This window comes from Opisthocomus hoazin, chromosome 5 (genome assembly GCF_030867145.1).
Source record: "Opisthocomus hoazin isolate bOpiHoa1 chromosome 5, bOpiHoa1.hap1, whole genome shotgun sequence".
NCBI classification, from domain to species: Eukaryota; Metazoa; Chordata; class Aves; order Opisthocomiformes; family Opisthocomidae; genus Opisthocomus; species Opisthocomus hoazin.
The window spans coordinates 19,477,161-19,505,067 of NC_134418.1; the positions used below are offsets into that span (position 1 = coordinate 19,477,161).

The 27,907-nt window shown below is 36.5% G+C and overlaps 1 protein-coding gene across 11 annotated transcripts in view; it reads left to right on the forward strand.

The window, feature by feature from the left end:
- SLIT2 (slit guidance ligand 2) overlaps positions 1–27,907 on the forward strand; it is a 271,791-nt gene that overhangs the window by 18,009 nt on the left and 225,875 nt on the right. For all 11 annotated transcript variants that reach the window (XM_075420615.1, XM_075420617.1, XM_075420616.1 and 8 more), the window contains exon 4: positions 3,300–3,371. In XM_075420615.1, the coding sequence (XP_075276730.1) occupies positions 3,300–3,371 (72 nt within the window). The remainder of the gene's footprint in view (positions 1–3,299; positions 3,372–27,907) is intronic.

A 27,907-nucleotide genomic window follows, 5' to 3' on the forward strand; every position in this document is an offset into this window, starting at 1 on the left:
CTAGCCTGTATTTGCCCTGCATCCTTTTTCACATTCACTTATGTGTGAGTTCATAGCATTCTTTTTAAACAGAACTATCCATTATAGTCTTGAAAACTTCATTTCCATGAAGTCCAGTGCGTAAAATCCTGTAGGAAACTTAAGAATAGCAAATTGACACCTTTGAAAGCATCTGTTATAAAATGTTAAAGAGTAGCTGAAGCCTCTTTCTGAAGTATGATAAAGGACATATTTACCATTATTGCCTTCATGAAAATTAGTGATGTTAGATATTCTTAGGCATAGGTGATAAAGAATGGTCAGATTTTTGGTAGAGAAAGTGTAGTTCTAAAAAACTCCAATGACTGGGATGAAATTATTCAAAGTAGAAGCTACAAAATAGAGGATTAATTAAAGACCAGTAATTTATTGAATTTGTGTATTCGCTCAGTTCACTTAGTGCTCAAAGAACAAATGTTTTAGTTTTGTGAAAGGCAAAGTAAAAATATAGATTGAAACACTAATTCCAAGTGCGAAGCTCACTTGGTAGTCATGAGGGTAGTGCTATTTATTGTTAGGTTACTTCATGAACTTAATCTATTAACTTAGATTTTAAAGTCTGTACAGAAGCACATGCACCAGTGTGTTAACAGTGTGTGCAGTTGTGTGGGCCATGTGAACTATAGGTAACTCCTAATCTAAGGCATTAACTGCTTATATAGAAAGTTACATACTAGCACAAGTATTCTGCTTGTGAAGTATCCTTCTAAAGTGATGGTGTGTCCTTGTCAGAATGCTGTTGCATTTATTGAAAGGCAGCCTGCCTGAAGAACTTCATAATCAGTGAATATTATGTCATCGTACTCTAGTGCTTTTTTTTGTATTATACAGAACTTTGACAAAAATACAGATACTGAGTGATTTCATTGTCCCTTCAGTTACCGTTTGTCATTATTGTCTAGTATATGAATCTAATAGGTCCTTAAAATGTAAACAGGAATTTTTGTCCGTGAATAGCTTCTGATTAGAGACTAACTTCACAAAGTCTTTACCCTGCATGTTTTCCCATGTAGTTTTTGATCTGTAATCATGGGTTTACAGGTTGAAGTCCGAACTATTTAGCAAAGAGAAGAGATGAATGAATTTTATCTCTTACTTAATCATTTGTTCAGGTTTGGTGTCTAAGAATTCCATCTTCACATTATACTTTTCTGATTATAAATGTAACTGTTACTTTGAAACATTTTTCTTCCTACTACTTCAGTTTTGCAGTCATAGCATATACATGCTTTCATATATAAATTTGCTAAAGTAAGAAAATACTTGTTTTTTAAATGACCTTACTTTGATAATAAAGTAGATCCACAAACACCAGAGTATATCTTTCTTGTTTTTATGTAGGTAAGGTTTGCTTTTTAAGCAACGTTCAGATCAAGTCTTCTGTTAGTCATTAACTTCTTTCTAGCTCTGTCTTTTACACTGAAAAATTTCCTTCTACTAATTTGGGAGTATGACTTGCAAGATCACAATTCAGATTTTTTGTTGTTGATGGATTAAGCATTTTTTTCTATTTATTATTAAACTGCACCTTCACTTGTCTCTGTTATTGCAGTACTGTAGTCCTTCCTTTTCAGGACCAATTTCTTTCACTCTAAATTGTGTGTTAATCTTCTACATGTGTGATTTAAATTTCTTCTGCTTAAAGGAATTAGAATTTCTGGTTCTTGATTAACAAAAAGGAACATGACATTTTAAACTGCAGAATTATGGATATCTAGATCTCAAAGCTGACTTCTTGCTTGTTTTGAAATGTGGAAGCAAACCTGTGGGTCCATAAGAATATTTCTCAGATTATTTTGCTCTCATCAGTAGTCACATTGAACTTTAAGGGAGCAATAACTAAGTGAACTAAACCATGGAGCTATGTAAAACTGGATCTGTTTGTATATATCTACATGGGAATCGATGGAAAAATCTTTACATTGGAAAGACCTTTAGATGGAACTAAGTTTATGAAGAATGAGCCCTGAGAGGCTGAACAAGCTTAATTGTTTGAATTCAGCCCTAAGATTAACAGGCAAGAAATTCTGAAGCTTTATGAAATTCTAAAACCTAATTTTGCAAAATTGCTGTCCAATATCTTTTTTCACCTTGTGGATTGTGTTGGTAGCAGTCTATTGACATATGTAGTGTAATCACTGTAGGGATAAAATAAATATCAGATAGTAACATGTAGTCTGGTGTCCAGGAATGCCTTGAATTACTGTATTGAGAAGCACCATGCATTTCAAACTGGGACTTGTGATGAGGTTGATGGGACAAAATAGTTTTTTCAGTATGTTGCTTTCCTTGAGTGTCAGGGGCATATGTGGTGCACTGCTTAAAAACAACCGAAGAGCCAATTTGAGCTTGAATTCTTGACTGCTATGGCGGTATGTTCCAGAGCTGTCACTTACACAGATTAGAAAGAATAATCTGCATCATACGCTTAAAAAAAAGGTCATGAAGATGGAATATGTTTGTCTTGGCTGGTGGTTGTTCTGTTGCCTATGGCTATAAAAAGGTGGGCTTTGAACTTGTCACCTCAGACTAAGCAGTTTTGATCCTGGTCAGCATGTTAAGTGAGAAACTTCGTAGATGAGTGGGTACCTTCCAGATTCCAGCTGCAGTTTTTCTTATGTACAACTTACATTAAAAAAATTAAACACAGTAACTTCGTTTTAGTCTATCTTTACAGCTATAGAAAATAACTTGTATGCAAAAAAAGCCTGTAATGCCAAATAAGTTTGGACTTTCTGTTTTTTTTGACTTTGATCAGGGTTTCTGTAGCAGCTTCCTTTTTTTTTATTTAAATAGGTTATATGGATCTTTAGATAAATTATCTCATTACTTAACTAAGTGTATGCATTTGATACGTGTTCCCTTAGACATTTTGTGACCATTAAAAGGTTCATCTGCTTCATTATACTAGGAGGAACACAGAGTTGGTGGGGAATTGAAGTTACATTGATGATTTTATATTTTTAGTTTTCTGTTTGTTTATGCAGGGTAGAGTCCTGACTTAGTGATTGATTTGCACTATAGAGATTCAAAATCTTTCATAAAATAGGTAATATGGTCTGTTGAGGAAACCAGAAAATGTAATTAGTCCATGGTAAATTTAGTGCTGGACCATGTCTCCGCTAATGGACCAGCACTGCATAGCCTTTCTGGTCTTTAAAATCAGCTTCTTGCAGCACTAGGATGCCTGCTCAAAGTGGTTGCATTGCGTTGCTGTAGCACTTGTAATTTAACACAATTTTTTCTTTTTATTTCTAAAGGCGCCTAAACAGAAATAACCTCCAGTTGCTTTCTGAACTGCTCTTTCTGGGAACGCCAAAGTTGTACAGGCTGTAAGTAGCAACAACCCAATAACTATTATTGTGGAGAATTTGGAATTAGTCTGTATTCTGTGTTGCATTATTTTTTTTGTATTTTGCCTTAAACAGGGCTAAAATACACCTAGGAACATTGATGTTTTTGTTTAAGCTGAGTACTTTCTTTGCTTTACAAGTTTTTTTTCTATTTCAAATCTAGTTTAGATACTGATAGTTGTATAACACAAAATATTGTTTCAACCATTCCCACTTCTGTAATGAAGTTTTGCTGAAAGAATACTTTGGCTTTCATTTTCTCCTGTTTATTTTTTGGTTTCTGAGTTAAAAGAAATAAAAAAATGCCTGTGGAGCTTCTGACCCACAGGTATAGCACTGTACAAGCACTTTGGTTTTGTGATGTTGTGTTTTTGTGGCTGTACACACTTGACCAGAAAAATCATAGTGCTGGCAAATGGTAGGTCTATGGAGAAGTCCCTCCTGTGTCCCCTCACAAAGACAACAAAGGTAGAAGTGTAAACTCTGGGGAGAAAAAACTATGAAATATTTTACCTTCAATAAAAATGATACCAAATTTGGTAATGAGTTTTTGTTTTGATTTCTCTGGTTTGGTGATGTTTTACGCTTTGCGATATTTTGAAGTTCATGTTTTGACCCATTGGCCCTTTCAAGACTTGAGATATTTCTGTTGCAGTAAAAATGTGGAATAAAGTTTAGATACTGATTTCTGTATTTATCTACATGGTCAGTTATTGTAAGTTTTAAGCTACGGTTCGGTTACTGTGTGTGGTGTGGAAGGGATACAACATGACATGCCTAAGTAGGCTTTGAAAGGGTTGTGCAAATTCATCTGTATTTTAATTAGATAAGTATTTGACACATTTCTTTAAACTTCAGGTGAGATTTCTGCTGTTGAAATAGCTGCTTTTATTGAGTTTCACCCCTTGTGTGTTTGGAAAAAAATGAAGGTTGGAGAAAGGGTGGGGTTCTTTTGATTTGTTTTCACTTCAGTATATGGAAGCATTCTTGAGAAGAAATGCTATAATAAAGCTTTTATTTTTAGGAGTTGATTTCTGTTTTAATGTTATGAAATAACAGTTTTTTGCCCCCTCTCATAGCAGTATGAAATGGTAAACTGAAAATTAGCGTAAACATTTAGTTCTGTGTATTTGTTTCTTTCCTTTGCTTTGGATGTATGTTTTGTTTCCAGAACTTCACTGTAGATGCAAAGAGTTGTTAAATTACTAGGCCAGAAAGCTCCTTGAAGGCTTTTGTTCTGACAAACAAAAATATTTTCTATCCTATAATGTTATCATAAGTGGTTTTATGTATTAACAATTGAGTCTCTTTTTATAATTTGCATCAGCCGTCATAACGATATTACTTCCATCAAGAAGGCAAATGAAAGGGATTTATCACTTTATTATTCCACCTATAGTGTAATGGTTATTCTATAAATTCGTGTAAAATAGAAATGAGCCATAATTTGCAGGCAAAAATGGATGCACATCTCAGGCAAAACCATACTTGAATATATTTGATTCAGAATTGTATGTTTGATAGATGCTAGTCTTAAATCTGTAATGTACTTTGACATAAAGCACACAACTGCTCATAGCGTATATGGTGGAAAGTAAGAGATCATTGGCTTCACAGTATTAAATTTCCTCTGCCTAAGGGTTATTGTTGATCAGACCATGAAAGTGAATGTCTGGTTATAATGTATTCATGTTTAAATGAAAGTATGAGCGATACTGAAAATCTACAGTCACTTAACAGAAAATTTGTAATTAAAAAAATGTCAGGCCAACAAAGGAATTTATGCTAGTTAAGTGTTCTTTGTCAGTTTTCAGAATATTTGTAGCTTGATCACTATGAAAAGTATAAAATTTGGCTTTTTTTACCTTTGCATATGCTTTTATGTATTTACATCCAAATAAATGTATTTCTAAGGAGAACAGAAGTTCTGTAAACATAATCAATAAAATGTATAATATACTTTGGCTTCATTATTTATTTTTGGCACTTAACAGCTAATCAAACAGTGTGTGTACTGCGAGGTTTCAACATACTTTTGAGCTTCTGTGAATAATAATTACCATTTGACCCTTGGCTGTAAATGAGATGCCAGGTGAAGAAGCACATATGCTTGTTGTGTAGCCTAAATGCAATATAAAAGAAAGAGGGTACGCTGTATATGAATTATGATTAGACACAGTTGGTTGCCGCCAGCAGCCAGCTATGCTTTCCCTTTGCTGTCTGCTCCAATTTCTCTTTGGACGGGTTGAGAGAGCACTGCATGTTCAGGTCAAGATGTTTGCCTAGAAATAGTAGTACAGTTGCAGCTGTGTTTGCTGGAGCAGGAGACTAGTTTAAATAGCATTACCATTTATCCAGTCCATTAACAGAACTCTGTAAAATAATACCAACTCTGCATAAACTACAGGACAGTGTAATAAAATTACAAGCACTTGTTGACAGATGGGAAGGGTAAGTAAATGAAAGCTATAGGTTGAGAATTTAAAAGAGACAGTGCATTATTTTCTGTGCCTAAAGACACTTGATTTTCAAAGGTAATTAAACAAATTATTTTTCAGGTTACTTTCTTTCAGATCTAGCAGCCTTCCAAGAAATCTCCTGGAACTAGTTCAAAAGGGTAATTTCAGTCAAAGCAGAAACTGATTTTCCCATCAAGAGTTATCTGCAAAGGTGTTTTGACATAAATATTTCAATGGGAAGTAGTTAATGCTAAAAATAGTATAAGTAGTGCTGTAGGGTACATTAATCTTACCTTGCAAGCCATCTTTCAAAGCAAAATGTACATGAACCTCTGTTTTGATCCCATACTCTTAAAATAAAGCTGATGTTGTAAATTCCCTGCATTAAGAAATCCTTGTTCAGCAAGTATTTTTCCGGTGAGAGGGGGATGCGTTATTTTCAGTGACCCGTATGCCCACTCACACCAGCTTGTCTAGCATCAGTGATGGTACCTTAGTATGGAGAAGTCCTGCAGCCTAGTGAGTGCTTATCTGAGGCAAATAGATTTTGACTGCTTACTTGGGCTGGTTAGATCACAGTTCATTGATCGCCGTTTGCAGGATACCAAGTGCCAGACTCAAAGCTGTTTGAAAATTCAGTTTTAAGATACGTTTATTAATCAGTGACATGTAAAAGTTATTGAATTCCACGCACAAAGCTTGTCCCTTTTGATTTACATTTCTTGTGCTTGGAATGAGGTTAAGTTTCCTTACTGACCAGTGTTTGCTGTCTAAGTTAGGCAATATTCGCTTTGAAAAAACAATCTTTCCAGGGAATGTGGTCTGATATTACATACATTTTCCTTCTAATATATGTACTTGAGAAGCTACAAATTGTGAATAATATGTTTCTCCTCCAAAGGAAAAAAAATCTTAATACAGTCTGATTAACAAACAGTTTTAAGATGTCTGATAGTCACTTTAAAAAAATTCCAAACAGGTAATAATTAGAGTAAAAAATACTAAATATCAAAAAACCTTTCAGAAAATATTTTAAGACAGAACAACAGCAGCAACAACAACAAAATGGACAGCATGGGGGGCCCTTGCAAAAATTCCTCCTGAATTAATTTCTGCCAGCTATGATTAAAGTGTATGGTACTAGATGTGTCAGACACCATAGTTCTCTGCTTCATTTTACTCTTGGCCTCTTTGGCCCCTGCCACAATAAATCCCACAATGGTTAGGCAGGAATTGCAGGTTACAGTTGCCAGGGTTACCGTTGTCCAGACGGGCCGACATCATTACTCATCCAGCCTGCTACCCCGAGCGCTGCTGCCCGCTCCCGGCACGGGGAAGGCTGCGGGCGGCTGCCGCAAAGAGGACGAAAGTTCTCCAGGCAGCTTTCAGGGCTGGCTTCCCAACTGCTGCAGGAGCACCTGTGATTTGCATCATGTGCATTTATACCCTTTTGCTGAGCGTTGGTTTGTTTTTACCTTTGCCAATAAAAAAAAAAATATCACCAGACAAGAATAAAAAAAAAAAAAAAGAAAAAAGATGGTGTATGTAAGATGCTAAAACAGTGACTTTGGAAATATCGTTTAAGTGCTGGTCTCCTTATTAAGGCTGCTGTGTTTGAGACTTGATTTAGGGTTTTGTCATATCCCCTTCAACAGTAATCAAGGCAAGTGAGATTATAGTCATAATTTGGTGGAGAGGATACTTATCTTCAGTCTGTATCTGTTTTAACAACTCTGGAAAAATTACTCGTTATCCCAAAGCCTCTGAAATCTTACTCCAACTGCAAACAGGTGGCTGTGAATGTTAAAAATCCAATGAGGAGCAAGATTGAGTTTCTGCTTTTCAAAAGGCAGTATCTCTCCTTTTGCGAGTAGATCTGCTGTTGGATAAGAGTGATGGGTAGCCTTCCGCTGTTGTATGTGCTGTAATAATGTCACAGCGTGCTGCACCTTGGTGCAGGAGTGTGCTGGATGTGCAGCAATTAAAGATTGATTGGAACATGGGTTGTGAAGCCACCTTGTTGCTAGATCCTTCCTGAAAAAGTGTCTTAGTTTTTTAGGCATTCATTTCAGTTTTTACAATTTGTTTTGTATGCTAGATTTGAGTCTTGGGCTTTTAGAAGTAAATAGACACAAAAAAAGTCTTCCACACATTGTGTCCATCCTGCCAGTGTTACAACTTCTTGTGTTTTTCTACCACAGTGATTTAGCTCAAATACAATGTTTAAATTGTGTTATCTATCTAAACAAATAATAGGGTCATGAACAGAAAAGTTGGTAAGAACATACCATTTCTAATACTAGTTAGTTTTTGGTTACTAGCATTATTTTATTAGCATCACTTTTGAACAATGACTATAATTCTTAGAAAATAAGTATCTTTCAAAATTATTATTATTAATGAAGAGCTACAGCATATAGTATATGGATAAAATGAGTATACAGTTTTGGCTATGTAGTATTATAAGCTAGTAACTAGAAAGAAATCCCTTATTTAATATTTAAGAGTAATTACTACTTTCTTACAGTGTGGAAGGACCATTATCATAGTTTTGCTATGTCGGTGCATTGTTGCTAATACAAGATCTTGTTGCCTTAATCTAGAATATTTTTGGAGTGAATCTGGTCCCATATGCTGCAAGTCTACTGTCAGTTCTGTGAATTTTATTTTTGCTATGATTAGAATCCATAGATAAAGATAGGACTATCTAAAAATAGATATAAAAAATGTTTGTTGAGGGTCATTACCTGTAAGAAGAAACTAAAGTAACTAAAAACATGTTGCCTCTGTGCTAGGTTGTAATACCTTGTCTCGGGCATTCATTTCTTGTATGGACGATCTAGGAAATAGACTTTTGTAAGACATTGTAAAGACTGATTGTTGCTTCTGTCATCTACTCATTTTTTAATCTAGAGAGGAAAGGAAATGAGGAGCTCTAATACTTCATGCAACTTGGCTTGCATCCTTTCTCTTGTTCTGCTATCACTTGCTTCTACCTTCCGTTCTCATTCTCTGCTATAATGTTTCAAAACTGAAAACTCGGTCATCCTTTACAAGTGTAGCTAAGCCCTAGTTGTGCAGGGTTAGAGATAGCAAGATGACTTTTTAGAGATGTTCAAAGTGTTGCAAAAGCTAGTACAATTCATCAGGTGATTTGTTTTTTGAGCACAGACACAAGAATTATATATATGCATTTGGTTGTACAACTTGCAGTAGTTATATCCTAGCAACAGCAAACTTTCAGCCTTAGATTTAGCTGAGTGAAAGTGTTGGTGGAACCAGAATGAAGTCAGAAAAAAAAGTAAAATGTATTATTGCAGTGTGCAATTATTCGGATTCACTACATTACTCTTCCTGCCCTTTGTTTTAGAATCTCTTAATGTGTAGGTTTTTCCTCAGCTATGCTTTCTTTTGTATTTTCACAGCACCTGCCATAATGCTGTGCAGGAAAAGAAATGATGTACCAAATATGCAGAAATCAGATTAAATGTTACTTGAAGTAATAGTCACAGACTTTTAAAATTGGAAACAAACTTTTTTCTTGTGAAAAGGCTCTCTTCGACTTGGATGCTGTATTTTTAATTTTGAGATAATTGGGAGTGTCTTTAAATTTTTGAATTTGACTTTATTTCTTTAATTATAAAACGATCATTTCATGTCTTTTTTTAGAAGCAATATTTTCTTTGCTGTGGGATAAAATGGCAAACTGGATGGACTTCTGGGGCTGTATACTAATTCTGCTATTAGGCAAATCACTAAATCTTTATGTAATCTGCATTACCAAGTGATATAGTTGACTAATTTCAGCGAAAGACATCTGTAGGGATACTTATAAGTACTGATTTTTCATTAGAACAAACACTCCAAAACTGTTTATAGTCGCTCTTAAACTTAATTTGAAAATCATGTTAAACACCAAGCAAACAAAAATATGGCTCAAGGCAATTCTCCTGGACCAGCATAAGTATCTGTGGCATTCAAAATCTTTTACGCTATTAGGTGTTGATATTTAAATAAGTCTAGTAAGAAGACATGAATCTTATTAATAATTACTCAAGTTATTCAATCCATAGCACTTTTAAAATAATGTGGTGGTATTCAGCATCACTGAGAGATTTAGTTTAGCTGTTATGGCTTTGTTACCTTGATCTGTTTGGCCCCAGGCATAAATAATTATCCTTTGTATTTTTGTTGACGTGATAGCAGTTAAAACAGAGAACTGAGATAATTGCTTTTTAATATGAAAATTAAAGTAACTGGCTTTGGGTCACCTGTAACCATAATCATGTCCCGTCTGACTCAGTCCCTGGGTTGTTCCTGGAGGGTTAACCTTGAAAGCTTGGGCAAATTGTGATATAGGAAACCTTTTAGGCAGGAGGTAAGTAGGAAACTAAATCTCAGTGAAGGAAGTAATGAAAAGTAAAAAGGCATGTCGGAGGAAATGCCGTTATTATGTGGTGCAGAAACATGGTGTGAAATGTTATAAAGAGGACATCTGTAAGTCTCGGCTTGCACAGAGTGGACATTTAAGTGCAGCCATGTCATCTTGATTAAAAAAAGAATAGAAAAGAGGAATAAATCAGGCCAAGGGAAAATGTGAAAGTATAGAGACTTGTCCCTATGATGGTAGATTTCTTCTGCAAGTGGAAGATTAAAGCCTAAAGTAACTGAATAGCTGAGAAAAGTCCAAAGAAAGGTTGATTGCTTCCCCTCCAACAGTTCCAATTGATTGAAAAAAGCCTAATTTAAAGTTCTGTTTGTTCTGTGTCGTACACCATCAGAATTTTCTTTTAGAACTGGGGGAATGCTCTGGAAGAGAAAGAATCGAAGGATAAAAAGTCATTGCAGGCCAACAATTGCTCCTAATCCTCACAAAATGCTGGAGAAATTAAATTTATTCTTTATTGCTCAAAGTGTTACCTAGGTCACTGGACGATGGGAAAATTGAACTGGAAGTCGAGTAGGCACAATCTTTGTTTTGTGTCTAGATGCTTAACCTTAGACATGACAAGGCATCTTAGTGTGTTGTGGGAACTTGGTTCAGAGTATTAACACCAGGACGTTTATTACCCTGGATTTATAATAGGCTGTGCTGTCAGTAGATAAAAATGTTGTGTTTACATTTCAGTGTTAAATGATCATTTAATTAACACCTAAGGAAAAAAAAAGCCCTTGTGAAATTCTTAGCAGCTTTTATTGTTGGTTTCCTTGGAGGCTTTAATATCCAAGTTGCGCTGCAGTTGCTTCTATAAGTACAGCTAGAAAAGACGTTTATGAATGTAGTCAAGAAGGACAGACAGTTTAACCCCTGTTGACCCTTCATCCTGAATGTTGATTTATATAGCACTTTAAATGCATTGAATTTGTTTTAAAGCTTCTCTAAAGTTACTCGCACAGCATTTGGACACATGTATTTTTCCATTTAAAAATATCCCCAAAGTGTCCATTCTTATAAAGAATGTTGTTTTTTCCTAGAGAATTACTAATGCATGTATTACAGTAGTAAAAAAAGATTGTTGTTTTGCTAGATTTGTCTGTAAGTTCTTAATAAGGGCGTATGAACTTTTGTAAGAAAAAAAGGTTTGAAACAGACAACATATCATGCACTGCTTGTAGTAGCCACTGTCTGAATTCTTCAAAAGAAGTAGGAAATTGGCAAGGGAAACATTACCACTTTAGCTAGCACAGATCTACTTTCATATGTTCTGTTGTATCAAAGAAAGTCAAGGCTCTCTACAAGCTTTAATTTGCTTTTGGTCCTTAATAATGCTTTTTGTTGTAATGTTCATCTACAAATGCTTCTTGCAATAATGTTGCTCTATAAAGCACGTTTGAATAGTTTGTTGCATCCTAGAGCTAAAGCCAGATGAAATGCTCTTTGTTAAAGAGCAGCTGCTCTTCAACTGATGTGTTATTATAAACACACTGTAGTGAAAACTGAAATTACAGCTAGATTTAGAGATTGTTGTTTTGGGGTTTTTTTTTTTAGGGGTGTATTTTTAATCAATCCCTGCTTAGGGGATAAAACCCTCTACTTTAAACCACGTTAATAGATTAATAATAAATAACAGCATAGCTTAACTCAATTATTGATGTCCCACACACTTTTTGGTATACTTTTTGGTTTTGCTGATGATCGTATCCTTTACACATGTCAATAACTGAGCTGGAAAACTTAGGAATCTGCTGATACGGTAAATGTTCCTTTTCTCCACACAAATGACAAACCATCCAACACTTGATGAAATATTAAGCTGCAGTGCAAGTTCTGTCTGCTAGTGGGATTTCAATGTTTTTCAGACTTCTCTGAATATATTTGTTAAGCTGAAATTCAATATTCAGATAGAGACTTGCCAGTTACTTCCATTTGATTTTTGTCTGAAGTGTTTGACCATTTACAATTAAAGCAGTGTATCACTGTCTGAGCACATTTTTCAGTTTTTCAATTGAGAAAAAAATTCTGCAATGTCCATTCCTGGAATTGGCATGTCAAATGGAGTACTTAGGATACGCTTAGCATAGGTTAGAGAGGCTTACCCTGTACTGTGGTTAGATCACTCTTCCCTTTGCAGTCCTGGTAGAGATTTTAGGTTTGTGAAACTGGTGAATGGTTAAGATGAGTAGAGTGTGCAGGAAGACATAGGCTAAACTTTCCACAGGCAGACTGATAGACTACAATGAAACTACGCTGAACTGTGTGGGACTGGTGAGCAGGTCACATTGATTACCTAAGTACCAATTAAAAGGGCGCTCATTATGGTAAGGAAAAGTGCCAATATACAAAATGCAGTATTTGGTCTCTGAGGAGAGCTGAAGTAAGGGCTGCAGCAATGAACAACCCAGACTGGTGTCCTGATCCTTGTAGCTGTTATAAGGATACCGGAGCTGGGGCTGGCGGTTTTATTTGGGAAAGGCTGCTTATGAATGCTGAGCGGAGTTTATTCTCTCCCCCAGACACTTGAGGGGCCTTCTCTGCTAATGGCTGTTCAGACCCACCTCGTGGGGAATAAAGCTGGGACTTGCTGAACTCTTTTCATCTTTACAGCCAAGCCCAGGTGCAGGCCCTCCCTGGCTCAAGGGTGTTTAAAGAACCATGCTCTGAAGGCTTCTTTCCATGGCCCTTAATCTTTAGGGGGAAGAAAAAAGGGGCTGAAATGGGAGGGGGTAACTTCTGGTTAAGTACTCCTTGAGGATTTGCAGGGTAATATGTACAAGAGACAAAATCTTGCTTCATTCTTCTCATTTCCCCTTCTGTCCAGACAATTCAATGACATTTTTATTTTTACTGTGAATGTCTAATCCATACAGTTGTATGGAAGGGCTGCTTGCACTTTATAAGGTAGCATGGATGAGGAGAGGTTTGAAGGCAGCTGTTCAGTGCTTTTAGTACTTTAATACAGCTGAGACAGAAGAAAACAACCCTTTTTTTTTCCCCTTCTGTGGACTTTTGTAGGAGTGTTGGATAGCTGGAAGGGATTTAGATAGTTGATTGACCTCGAAACTGAAAAGGTTGCATCTCAAGTTTGGTAAGACCCACAGGGAAGGGTTGCAAAGGTAGGATAACAACTAATGTAATGAAGGGGTATTTGTAACAGCTGATTCTCAGAGGATAAAGATACGGAAGGCTAAATGGAGAGGAAAGAGTTAAAGTGTGTGTCTTAAAGTGGAAGGAAAAAAATACGAAAAGCTTAGCAACACTAAAGAAGGTGATTTACTTGAACTAATAAAATAACACACTCAAACACACTCATGTATGTTGCAGGAAAGCAGTGAGCATTTCTGAGATTGGAGACAGTTCCTGTCTGATCCTTACTACTTCTACGTTAGCATTAAATCTGGTCCACGATTAACTGGTTCTGTCATATTCTATCATGAATTGTGCATTCTTTGTAGAGACAAGAGACTGACTTTCCTCCTTGACTTTAGTCATGTGTCTGTAAATTCAACAGAGCAAATACTTCTGTGTAACTCTCCTGTTCTATAACTTGTTATAGCAATGGTACTCTCATCATTGATGTTCCTACAACACAAGAATAAAACAAAAGTACCACTCAAATATCATTTTTTAGGTCAGAGATTCTTAAAAATGAAAAACCAGAATGAAGCTGGGAGCCTACCAAATCTAGGTAGGAATGCTTTGCTGCTTGATCTCCAGTACAGTGTTCACATCAGAGGAGCAGAGGCCAAAACTTCTCATGTGACACAGAGTGCTGAGCTGTTGTCTCACAGCTGAATTTTACTTTTGTATGTAGGTTTGGCAGATGTCAAATTTAAAATTTGTCTAAAAGAAAGAGATAACTATAGTGTTGCTCTTCCTTTGGCTCACTGATGAGGGTAGTCAGACACAGTCAAATTTGAGGGCCTATCTGCCAAAGCAGGTCATCTTCACCATTCTGGCTCATAACAGTGGTTTTATTTGTGCAAAAGAGGAGAATCTTCCACCGTGTTATAAGACTTCTTGGGTTAGGAAATAATCAGAAGATATACAGCTGTTTTAAGATCTAAAATAAAGAATAATGTTAAGTAAACTTGTTCAGCTAGTGTGCCTTATTGAGATGAAAGAATTTTACAATATGCGGTGTACTGTCACCTTTACTTTGAAATCTTGCATACAAAATTAGGGTCAAAGCTGCTGGGGTATGGCCAGTTGGGCCACACACTTAGAGTTTTAGATAAGGCACTGCAGTGAAGTACTTACTATTGAGTCCATTGTTCTGTAGCCTGTTGATTACTGATCTAAACTGTGTAAACAGCACACCAGTAAATTTTGTTAGAGGAAATAATACTAAGGGATTTAAATAGTAAATAAATTATGCCAGGATTATTTATCCTGTGGATATGGACTAGAGAATGTGGGAAAGGCAAAATAGCTGTGGTGAAATTGAGATTATGATCACTGGGGATAAAAGAGAGTTTGAGTACTCTCTCTATTGTAAGAGACTTAATGATGATAATAGCCGTAAATGTGCAGTGCAGCATGGAACAATAAAATCATGCAGTTTTGTGCCTGTGTATCAAAGACTCTGCAGGAAATGGAAAGGAAAATATTTTTAACTACTCCATGTAGTTTTACAAAACCAATGGCAAGGTAGGATGCAAGTGTTGTGGAATGTTCACTTCAAATGCATTTTTTCCATTTTGTTGTGACATTGAAAACACTAGGATTTTGGCTACACTGAGTTTTTGTCTGTTTTCTTGTAATTAAGTAGCAAAACTTATTGTGGTGGGTTTTCCTCCCCCTGCCCCCAAAATGAACTAAAACTGAACTGGATTTGAGTGATGGGGAAGGCTTTAAAATGCGTATGTGCTGTTAGCTTAGTTATGTAAGAGTAGAATAGTGAAAGAATGGCAATAATGTGTATGCACATATATGGGGGGAACAAAGAGCAAAACTGGGAGAAATGTGATTGAATTAGGAGGTTGATTGGTCAAGAAAAGATTTCTGCAGCAAGTTGCAAGTCTGTGAGATGGGTGACCTAAGAAGGATTGTTTGGCATATATTCAGTACTCTAGTTAAAATACTAGCAATGCTTCCAGATACATGAATTCTTATCAAGGAAATGGAACTTGACAGTCTGCTGGAATTAAATTCAGAAGATACAACATTTAGGAGTAACAGTGGATGTTGAATTTTCACTGTAATAGCAGAAAATCAAAGCTTTTTCTGCCATTAATTTTACTCACTGCTGGTCTCCTAACCATTCTGTTTACAAGCTGTCTTCATAGTGATTTTATCCACAAAGGTGCCAAGTGGGGAGAAAGGCCTAATTCTGGTTTGCAGTATGACAGCTTGCACTATTGTGTTTCATGCAGTGTATTTCAATAGGATGGAGCAAGCATTGCTAACAAGCAGTAGTTCTGATACCTAGATAGACCCTAGATAGTGACTTGGTAACAGGGAGAAAATTCTGAAACATGAATAATCTAACATTTACCTGAAAGTGGCAAATAATGTATTAGGAATCTGCTGATTGCTGATTTGCCTCTTCATCCAGGGAAGACTATTTTTCTTACTAGAGCTGCAGATCATCATGATAGTTTGCAGTAGGATTCAGTCTAGACAGCCTTTCAACACTGGCAGATAAGTGTTGGTGTTATCAATGAGTTATTTCACATTTATCCTAAAAAATGTAGATTATAGTACACAAGAATTGTTATTCATTTTAATAAACAAAACTAGAAAGTATTTTGTATTGAAAAAAAAAAATCATACAGTTCTGTTACTGCTACTGTAAAAGACTTTGAAGTTTGTTTCCTGAAGTAAAGCACTACTAGCATAACCACTCAGTTCTGTGTATTCCCTGGAATAGGAATTTGAGTGTTCATAACTCTGCCTTTCATGGATACAGCAAGGCCTTAGTATGTGATGTGTGGGTGTGCAAATGCATTAGCGCTGGTAACTCTTTGGGCCTTCGTTATTGATGTTTAAGGTGTTGATGTATTAAAACAAAAAAACAACGAAAGAGCCAACACGCCAAAACCAAAAAAGAAACCCCAGTCGAAGGCAAAAATGCAATAAAGCTGGAGATGCCTATGTTGAAAAGATTTCTTTGAGTTTGTCCAGAACAAAGTAGTTAAGATAAATACTATCTGTACCCATTAAATGCTGCGTTATTATCTGATGAATTATAGCAATGCATTTGGAACTTAGTGTCTTCATATAGAGAATAAAAGTCTGGTGCTATAGTTCCACTTTATGGTTCCTTAGAAATGTGAAGCTATTTTACTACGTACTTTGTTGAAAATGGAACTTAAACTAGATTCTTGTAACAGTATTCAGTGCCTCTTGTTTTGCACAATCTAGCTGTGGGTGGGATTGTTTTGAAAGAAAGTCTGCTGTTCTTAATCTGTCTTTTTTGTTCACTTTACTTGCAGTTTTTAATTATGGTTGTATGACTGTATTTGTCTATTGTGTTTTATTTTGGCTTCTGAACTTGGGATGACTTTCTTATTAGTTTAATAAATGTGAATGTTGCAGAAAACTCTTTTTAATGGTGTAACATCTCATTCTGTGTGGTAGTAGTGGAGGTCCTGTGTGAATTTGGCAAGTATTTAAACAAAAAGGGAGAATAGTTTTGGTATGCCCAAAGGAAGATACAGACAGAATATAATCAATGTATCCATAGTGCTCAAGTGTTTGCTCAACAGAATTTTGGTACTCTATGGTGAATGAAGTTGCCTGGATCTGCTAGGAATATCTTCCCTTCTAAATCAAGATATATAAAACCCTGGGTCTGTTTTCAGTGAATATAGATAGGAGAAGAAACTGTGTACACAGAAAGCTATGACCAGTAATTAAAAAAAATGTAACGAACTAGGAAAATGTTTCAGTTTAATTTGGGTGGCTCAGAAGGTTGAAAGGATGTTCTGAATTTGGTTTCAGTTCCTCACCAGAGGAAAATAGTGTATAACCAGAAAGCACATTTTAATTGATGCTTTGTTTTGCTTTATCCTTAATTACAATATCCTGCTGGGTGTAGTTTTATCAGCAGTGCTTTTGAGATTGTGTAATGTTTAGAGAGGATTACACTACATAAAACTTTCCAAATATGAGACTTTTTTAAAAAAAGGAAATGTGATGTAAATTAACTGTAGTTTTGAAAAGGAATGTGGCAACCTTTTTTGGGGAGGTTTAAAGTATGTATGATAAGTATGCTTTTTGGTCTGTTTAATGCTTTTTTTGATTTGTTTTTGGGTGTTATGCTGGAGATGTGCATCTGTAGAAACCTCTTCAGAAGATATGAACTGTAAAGGGTAAGAAAATATCTATTTGTGCTGAAGCTTTATACAGAGTTGGTACTCTGAAATAAGCCTAGGTAGTGTTTGAACACATGGGATTTTCTTAAAATAAACACAGCCGTGAAAGGAAAATGTGATAATGACTTGATGATGATGAGTGTCTGCTGTTACGGGTCCAGTGAGATGCAAGTGCCAACACCCCAGCCTCTACACCATGATCCAAATTGTAACAAAGGAATTTGGCAGCTCTGATGCAGCTATGTGAATGTATTACCATGGCTATGAAGATAAATAGTTCCAGAGTGGAAATACTAACAAATATTTAGTCATTTCCAAGCAGATTAGAAGTGAAAATAGGCGTACTATAGGAACAGAGATAAATAGGAAATACATCTCCCAAGTACATGTGTTCCATTCCTGTTTCCCTGGGCTGGTTCTTCCTGTTAAAAATTAGTGTATTTAGAGAGATTATATGTATGCCCTTTGTAAAGGTCACATCCCAATTTCTTAATTTCTTCCAACTTCCTTCCTGCTCTTGCTCTCCTGTGACTCTCCTCTTATGCAAACATCAGCCTTGATTAAAGCCTGAAGCTTGCTGAAAAATTTCTGTTCTGAATTGTAGACTGGTGGGCTGTCCGATAACCATGAACTGCCTAATGAAGTGCAAGAATTCAGATTTATTCTCAAGGGCAGGCTCCCCCTTGTGGGTGCTCAGCCGATTACCTCCCAGCCTTCCATGAGCTTTCTAACCTGCACTAACTTAACCTACAATTCTACCCTGTATTTTTTTGTTAATATCTGTATGTAATTCCGAAGAAATTTTTTGTATTCTCAAGTAGTTTTCAAGCCAGACTGGCCTGAAAACTCTTTAACTCAGAGAGCAGATTTGTGGAGTGGGAAAAATATTACCAGAACACAATGATCTTAACTTTTTTGCTGTTCCTGTTTTTGATGCAATCCTGTCTACTGCTTTTGGATATAAACAAATGCCATATAAATTTGATATATTAGAGTTTTCTAAATGTTCTGCTTAGCTTCTCTGCTAAATAGGTTCATGTCCTGTAATGGATGTCTACCATATGGTACTGATCCCTGTGGTGAGTATCAGCATTGGCGGCTGGCAGATTATTTTCCATCAGGTTCTCCAGCTTCCTATGCCAAAGATCAGGGAGAACTGTATTGCTTGGGTGGAATGAGGCGTCTTTTTGTTTGTTTTGAATGGTGCTACAGGATTTTGCAATGGAATCTGGGCCGTGGCAGAATTCAGATTTTCAGAATTTAAAATTCAGAATTTCAGAGTTAGAATTTCAAACTGTGGTGAAAACAATTTTTGTGCTTTCTCCACTTGGCTGACTGTTTCTTGCAGGGTGTTTAATGCAGCCCACTGAGTTGACTTATTTACATGGGCTTAAGAGGCTTTTCTCCTTGCTTGCTAGCCCAAGCTGAATGACTCATCTGAGATCAAGCTGTTGACAGAGGAGATGCTTTTGGAGCTGCAGATGGCACTGCCAGCATCTTAATGAAGTCTGGTGCCAAGGGAAGCATATGAAAAATGTAGGAAATAATACTGTAAATTGCATGTGAATCTTGAAAAATGGTGATGTGTCTGTAGATGAAAGATGTTGTGCATTTTTCATAATGACGAGGAAATCGATCTTCCCCAGTTTTCCATTTCCATCAGTGCCAGCTCTAGCCATAAAGATTTCTTTATGGCCTACCATTAATTGGGCTGATGAATCAAAGGGGTAATAGTTTTAAACTAAAAAAGGGTAGATTTAGACTGGATATAAAGAGGGAGTTTTTTATGATGAGGGTGGTGAAACACTGGCACAGGTTGCCCAAAGAGGTGGTAGATACCCCCTCCCTGGAAACATTCAAGATCAGGCTGGACAGGGCTCTGAGCAACCTGATCTAGTTGAAGAAGTCCCTGCTCGCTGCAGGCGAGTTGGACTAGATGACCTTTAAAGGTCCCTTCCAACCCAAAGTGTTCTATGATTATATGAAGTGAATGACAGTCTGATGGTAATATGCTTATGTCTTGAAACTTGGAATCCTTCTGGTCCTTCCAGTTTCCCTTTTTCCTATCACAGTACTAGCAATTATTGTTCTAATGTACACATATGGGATCCTGGCTGAGGGAGCTGAACTGTATGGTTGTTCATTATCCTCAGATTGTTCTCATCACCTAAGCTGTTGTTTACTGTTTTCACACATTTTTCTGTGTGAAACATGTAAGGTATCTGCTTCTTCCTTCTTGCAGAGTTAATACCAACAAGCAGTGCAGCCTGTGTAGTGAACCAGAACCAAGAAATTTGGCAAATTATGTAACTCGCTTTATAGATGGTCACTTGAAAATGCAGATTATAATTCCCAGGAATGTTGTTCAGAGATAAAATATTTGTAAAACATTCCAGATATGAAGAATTCACCTTGCATATATGAATTACGACATGCCTTATTTACAAAGTCATCATCAGATTTATATTTGGAGGTAGATGCTATGGTTACTCCTGTTTTCATGGACAGATATTTTGTCTGGCCAGCTGTTAGAGCTGCAGGAGTCTTCGTTTCTTCAGGAAATGCAAGCTTGCCAAGCCTGAACCCAGAGTCACGGAACTGGTACTATTTCAGTACAGAAATTTCTGTTTCTTCACCGATACAAACTGTGACTGCACACTGCAATCGAACCCGCAATTTGACAGTGTTCTAGATTAAGTTTCCTGGGCAGTCAGGAGTAGCTTTGCTAGTCAAATCCACTTTTTAAACATCGTGGATCAATGAAACAAGAAATTGTGCACAGAAATAGAGGATCATTTAATGGATACCAGCCATAATTTCTGATTATACTTGTTCATCTTGTATAACTTGTCAGAGCTCAGGGGATATCATTTTTAGTCATGCTTCTTCCATTCTTCAGCTGTCAACTTCTTCAAATCTTTGGGCGCAGTGAAAGCTTTTTGTCTTCTCAGTTTCTTCAGTATAGTATTTCTCATCACTGCCCTGAACCTTGGTGTGACCTTACTTGTTGGGGACTTGCAGTGTGATCTCAGCTAACAGACACTGTGATGTCTAGATTTCTGTCTTTTCTGGAGAAGATGACTTTCTCCTGAACAATTTTCTCTCCTGCATTTTTAATGGAAAATGTGGTTAGTCTAGCTTTCTTTACTTTAAATGATTCAAAGATGCTTTGTGTAAGAGAAAGTATTTTATTTTTTCTGTGGGAAGCATGCAGTGGAGCAGAAAAACAAAAATTACCGGCTGACTTTGAAGACATACACGCATACTTATTAACACATCTTTTTTTTTTTTAAATAAATGGAAATGATACTTGAAAAATAAACAAGTATTTTAAATAACTATAGGAGATTTTTTACATGTAACTTTCCTAACTGCCCAAAGGTAACCATGACATTACTTCTAGTTCCTTGTGCATGTTAGTGGCTTTAATTTAGTAGATTTGCTAAATGTGTCTATCATGGTGTTAAAAATTTAAATTACCTAGGTTTGTGAAACTGCTCCCAAATACAAGGGATATTTGTAGAAAGCTGGATAGACTGACAAGTGATTGACAGGGTAAACAGTCCCACTGTGTTCTGATATCCCATGCCGTGGTGCAGTGCTACACATACCACATAAGCCTGAGGAAGTAGCTGCAATCCAATTTTTATTAAACTCTTAGTGCCAATGTATCTTGACACTGTTAATTAGGAAACTAAATGTACCACTGTTGTGTTTTTCATCCTTTCTTTAGGAAGCTTCACTGTTATGTTGCATTCCTATAAAGCCTTAGTGTGATACAACCTAATAGTGATGTATTTGTCAGTAGTAATAGAGGAAATGTTGGCAAGAGGAAGTTCAGACATTGCATTTTCCTATGTTTGTTTCTAATAACTTCATTATCCTATTCTTTTCATGTGAAAAATCATTAAATTACAAAAGCCTTGCTTAGTGTAGGGTAGTACCTGTTGTCCTAATCTGCCACCAAAATAAGACCCATCTAAAAAATAAATTTGAAGTCTATGTAGCTCTTAACGTTCCCTAACAGAGAGAGGCACAGTTTTGCCCTCCTCTCACACTCTCTTTCTCCCACCTTCCTCTCTGCCATACCCACCAAAATCAAACCAACAACCACAAAAAAACCCTCTGGAAAGACAGATTCATTGGTTCACCCTGAAGATCTTTGCTTTGTAGTGTGAAGACAAGATTGGTAAGTCCCAGGATATGAGGATTGTCAGGACTAATACTGTGTTTTGCAGCTGAAGATGATAATTGCAAGTTATTTTTCTTTGCTCAAGTGTCATGTATTGAAGGCTTTGCAATTTGAACTTAATACCTGTAGTTCTCCTAGGAAGCCATAAGGAAGCATGTGTAAATTTTAGGACAATGCTGCTACTTAATCTTGAGGTGTCACATCTGGATCACATAGCTGTGCATCTACCACATGGTTCACATCTCAGGTTAAGGGGGCTGGTGATGTTATCTCGCGAGCTGGATCTTTTGCTGTGAACAAGGCTCCACATCTGTTTTTAGACTAGGCTCTCATTTCAAACAAGCAGCCCTCTTTTCCATATTGCCTGAAGATTTCATCCAGTTTGACAACTTTTCTTTTCCTACTTAATCTGAACTGAATAGGCCATGGCCAACTGTGTTAAACTGTGCTAAGACTGTGATAAGTAGTATTGTAGTTGAGGTGAAAACTTCTCTTCACCTTTTTTTAGTGCAGAGAGGTCCAAAACGTCAAGTGAACAGAGTCTTCTCGCAGTGCTACTGTTTTCTTTTCAAAAGCAGTATCTTTAGGTTTTTACCCTTAAGTATCTCTTTGTTAAATACAATATTTTCACTTTGCTTCTTCATAAAATGTCGGTGTCCTGCTGTAACCTTGACATATAACTTATGAGATTTTGATTGTGGATGATTAGATAGTGACCTGCACAGTGGACTTTGCCCTAAAAGTGTAGCTTTTGTGGTCATAAGTGTTAAATGAACCAGCATAGACTGGGGAACTCTGAGCATAGCGCAGAACCTATAGTTGCAAATGCTGTTATGGCTGAGTTAAAGGGAAAATGGATTTTGGCAATGAAAATGGAACTTTCTTTACACAGTGTGTGCTACTACCTTCCATTGAACCTGTCCTTTACCTTCCCCAAGTGCTTTGTCAGGTAGCAGCAAAACCTACAGAATTGGGTCAGGCTCATTCTGCTGCCTATTGCAAAAGTGCTGAGCAACAGCTGGAGCTCTTGGAAGGATGGGGGACCCAAGCAGAGAGTGGAGGAGAACACTGTAATTCAGGCCCTTTCCACTCCAGCAGAAGCACGGATGCTTCTGGCAACTGGGAAGAGGAGGGCAAACTCCTTTTTTCAATTACTTCTCTGCTACAAATAGTTTACTAGCTCTTAAATGGTTTTCTAGAGAGAGCTGAGGAGAAATATTAGCTGTCTTCCTAAAGGTCATTGTTGGGGAAAACCTAGCTTTTTCATTTTTTCATTTGCCTTTTGGACATGTTGGGCCTTGTCTTCAGATGTTTTTGATCCACTGTTTCTGCTTCCTCAGAGACAAGGTTGTAATAGCTATGAACACCAAGAAAGAAGAGGGTGACTGAATAATTGATAATAGGGTAAGGGACTTTTCACAAGAGCTATAAAATAGAAGGAACAAAACTGCATCTAGAAATAACTAAATAGAGAACTGACTGACTTACGTGTGGCAGTTCAGTTGTGGATGTGTTTGGTTGTTTTTTTTTGCATTGGCAAGAGTCTGTGTCGTTAGTGCTTTTTACTTTGGCAGTAGATAGGAGGAGACTTCTTATTCAAGGATTGTTTATTTGAATCTTTCATAACAGAACCCAAGTATTTTAATGACAAAATCATTGTTTTCCCTAATAACCTGATTTGCAAAGGTAAATGTTCATTTTCCAGAACCTAAAAATCTCTCATTAAGAAAATTCCGAAATAAGGAAAAACTCTAGAAGCATTTTTTGTATAACATTTTCCACCCTTATGTGCATTAATGCCTCTACCATCCAAGCATACAGCTTAATATGAAAATAACTGATTTTTCAAAAGGTTTTGGGCCAAGTACTCAGTTATCTGTAACCTGCAATAAAGAAACTTAGGAACTAGAGACATTTTTAAAGCATGTATGTGAATGCAGAAGATAAATTAGTAAGTGTAATTTCTTGCACTTCAGAACAGTGCTGAAAGTAGTACTAATTCTTGACACTTTGATTCTGATTGCATTGATTAGGTTGGACATCTAATTGCTGAATGAATTCAGAATTCACAAACTGGATGAAATTTAAAAATACTTTCAGAAACTATTTTATTTGAGTTAATAGAATCAAGGTGCCTGATACATTGTCACTACAAGCTGTTTTCTGAATGAAATAATTTGCTTTACTTCTTTTAGATTATAGAATATTTCAGTTCTAGAATTTGTAAGCTAAAAAGTGCTCCTCAGGACTGTGTTCCTCATTCAGTGCTATTTTTGTAGTCTGCATTTTTGCCTGTGGGAAAGTTCTAATAGGTAGTAACTGGTATTCTATTCTAAAATAATAAGATTGTCCTACTTCATCATCAGTCCTGTTAATTGCATGCATTAATGTAAAATTATTTTGTCTCTTAATGTTCAGTAAATACCTGCCTGATTTCTAATAAAAGTGTTTTTGTTGTGCAGTAGTTATTTTATGTGTTTAGTGGGAAGATGGCTGTAATTACAATAGTATTTAATCTTCTGATGACTTGCGTTAATCTGATGTAAAAATACCTTTGATAAAACATGACTTTAAAATGGCTTTTTTCCTAGTGGAGCTTTCTAAGATTCTTATGTAGGTTTTTGGGGGACAGTGTCCTGAATTATGAAGGATTATTATGAATTATGAAGCAGATTATTGTAATTGCCACTGAAGGAATAGCTTGGATTGAAGGAACAGGAAAAAAAGGTTAAAAAGTCATTGCATTTCCTTCTGCCTTCAGGGTTCCCCATTTCTTCCTGCCTATTCCAGAGGCTAATATACCTGCCACCTCTCTGGAAGTCTAGGGTTTTCCTGGCAGCAAAAAGTCTCTTTGCAGACCTTGCTCTAAATTTGGATTTCCTCACCTCTCTCCTGATCTGGTAGTGGTAACTTGTTTCTGCCAGTCTGTGCTTTGGGTTAGCTAACTGAGTTAAACTATTCTATATGTGTTTGAAGTCTGGCCCTATCTAGGAGCAATCTCCTCTGAGATCCAGATGAAAAGGGCAAGGCTGGAAGGGTCATGTCATAAAAGATTCTTTCTGACTCCTTAAATGGTTTTAAGGAGATGGGAGTGGACGCAAATGGGCTATCCCCTACAATACATTACTTTGATCAAGCTGTCTTTGCCACCATTTATCTAAATGATGGTGACATATTTTTAAAGTAAATTGTGGAACTCAAATACTTCAAGTGAGTTTGGTAGTTCTAGTCTGCTAATGTTTATATGTAAGTGCATTTCTGCTTGAAGCTCAGTAGTGAAGTTAGGACGAGGGTAAGGTTGTTGAGAACCTACGTTGCTGTGAAGTTTTTTCTCTCCAGTGGGATGCAGCGTGATGTTTTTCACATGTTTATCTTAAGTGTAAGGCCATGTTGCACTCCAGTAAACTCATGTACGGTCATTGGCATCAGTAGTTCATGCCCTACTTTTTTGTGTGTTGTGTGGAAATGGGACAGGAAAACTGGCCTTCTTGAAAAAGATAGAGGAATGGATGTGACCTATGTCCCGTTTGTTATTTATACTGTTTCCCATGGCATTCTCATAAATGATATAAAGAAGTAGGATTAGATAAACCTTTATCAGCTATCCTCCTAGTTGGAACTTCTCTCTCGGGAACACTTACAGACCATTCATTGTTAGGCTGAGAAGACGTCTCAAGTGCAGTCCTAGATCCATTTATGTTTTAACCACCTGAGTAATGCAGTTAGCCTAATTTTTTAACATGCAAGGATGAGGCCACATGGGTGGTGGGTGGCTGCTGCGAACACCTCAGTTGAGACTGGAGTTCATGACACCTGTGATGTATTGCACAGATGATCTGAAATAAACTCATAAAATACAGTGAGGATCAGTGTTGAGAAGGAGAAATGAAATACAGAAAATATAGACAGGTAGTATGGCAAAACAGAACTTGAGTGGTTTTGGGGTCACAGGATAAATTGTGAGTCATAGTTCTGTTGCAAAAAAGGCATATACACTCTGACCTACTAAAGGTCCTGCTGTACATATGACACTGGAGGTGATTTATCCTCTTCTGTTACTAGCAACTAATTGTTTTTTTCATTTCACTCCAGCAACTTCATTTGGAGTGATGAATTTAGGTTGAAAAGTAGGAAATACTTTCTAATATCTGAATTAGTGGAAGGGTACCAGGGATCCTGGAAAATACACGTCAGTGGATATTTTGAAGAATGGATTGGTAAGCATCTGGTAGTGGATGGTTTAGCTATAAACTGATTGAGGTAGATAAGCATTAGGAGAGCTCTTTTCAACATTTTTCTGTAACTGTAAGAAAACTGTAGTAATTTTAATAATTATTGATGATTTTACCAAATTCAACATGAAATGATATTTAGTCATACTTAATACAAAATACTTTTCTTATATAAACTTGGTTAATTCACAGATGAAATCTTTTAGATAACAATCAGGTTTTCTTTCTTCTGAGTTTCACCTTGCTAAGCCACAAACTAGGTTATAGAAAAAACTAAATTATTTATACTGTTGTGACTTCATTCCTATTGCTCAGTTTAATAATGTAACAGAAGAACACACATTCATTTCTTGAGTTGTAAGCTTAACCAACCTTTTTTCCCCCTCAGTGGACTATTCTTTTTTTTGATCTGCATATAAGTTACAGCATCACTATGTTAAGTGCTCTGGTCTGTCCTATTTTAATTCCGTTGTTGAATTCATGTACTGCTACCCTACTGAAGCAGTAATTGCTTTAGTAGGTGGAATGCTTCTTTTGTAGAATGTAACTATGAAAAGCTATGGAATGGCATTTAACAAAGCTAAAGGTAGTGTTGCAGCAGCAACAGTGAAGTTACGTGGCCTCTCAACCCATTTGTCAAGCTTCTGCTTTTGACAGAGAAAACATCATTAAAAAAGTATGCATTTTACTCAGAGTAGTGTAGAAATACAAACCTTCTGAAATACTTAAATAGTGAAAAAGCAGGTGAAAGTGGAAAGAAAGGCTTTAATATTAAAAAGGCTTAGATCTTCTTCTGAAATTCCTCTGCTGTTCCTTATTTCAAAACTTCTGCTAAGGTTTATATTTTTCTGCTATGCCTTCTACATCTTATTAGGACTGGAAAAAAAGTTCATTTAGATTGGCATTAGAACCATAAAAAGAGTTGTTTTCGTATCTACTGGCCTCTTATTTTTAAGCTCTCACTCCAAAATAATGCAGTGTGTGTCACTGAAGATTTTCAGATAGTTTTCAGGCTGTTAGTTAGCTCAAAGATCTGGCAGTTTCTGTAATGGGGTGGGGGAATGCAAACAGAAACCCAGCCCCCCCCCCCCCCCCCCCCTTCATTTATGTCTAGAGCATTCTAATTCCATCCTTCAGTATATTTCATCGTGAGACATGAAAGTGTATTCTGTTCTTCCCCAAGTGATTTTGAACTGTGATATATTCATATCACTGATTATCTGTTTCAGATTATTTATGGATTGACCTGTAGGTCTATTTTCAGAAGAGCAGAGAACTCAACATTCCCCCATTAATTTCTTCTGTTTTCTTACAAGTTCATTAATTTCCTTTTCTTTCTGTAGCACTTCTACAGTTTTTCTTCTCTTTTCTGATGGATTCCTTCTCTGAGCTTTGGTTTTAAGCTTTTTTGGATGCTGAAAGAGAGGTGTATTGTACTTGTCTCGTGGACTTCAAGTAACATCTTTTTCACAGCAACCGTGGCATAACTTGGTTTTACTTGTGGTATTTATCTTGCACTGTGATTCTGATATCTTCTGTACTTGTATGAAATCATCCTGTTTTCAATTCTTTTTGATTATTTTGGGTTATGATCTCAGCTTTGCATTTGGTCTATAGAATACCTGAAAAGATAAAGCAGTCTCCCTGGCACCTTGTTTTAGCAACAATGTTTTTGTTTTCTTGTGTGAGAGTTATTATGATGGGAGGAATTGTTTGTATTTAAGTAGTTAGGTATTACTAGAACCTATTTACAGTATACTTCTGGGATTTTAAATCTTCTTTACTGAAAAGTAGAGGTGAGGGAGAATTTGGTTATCTGTGATATGGAGTCAATAGACCAGATGTGATACAGCAGAACTGAAACAGAATACACTG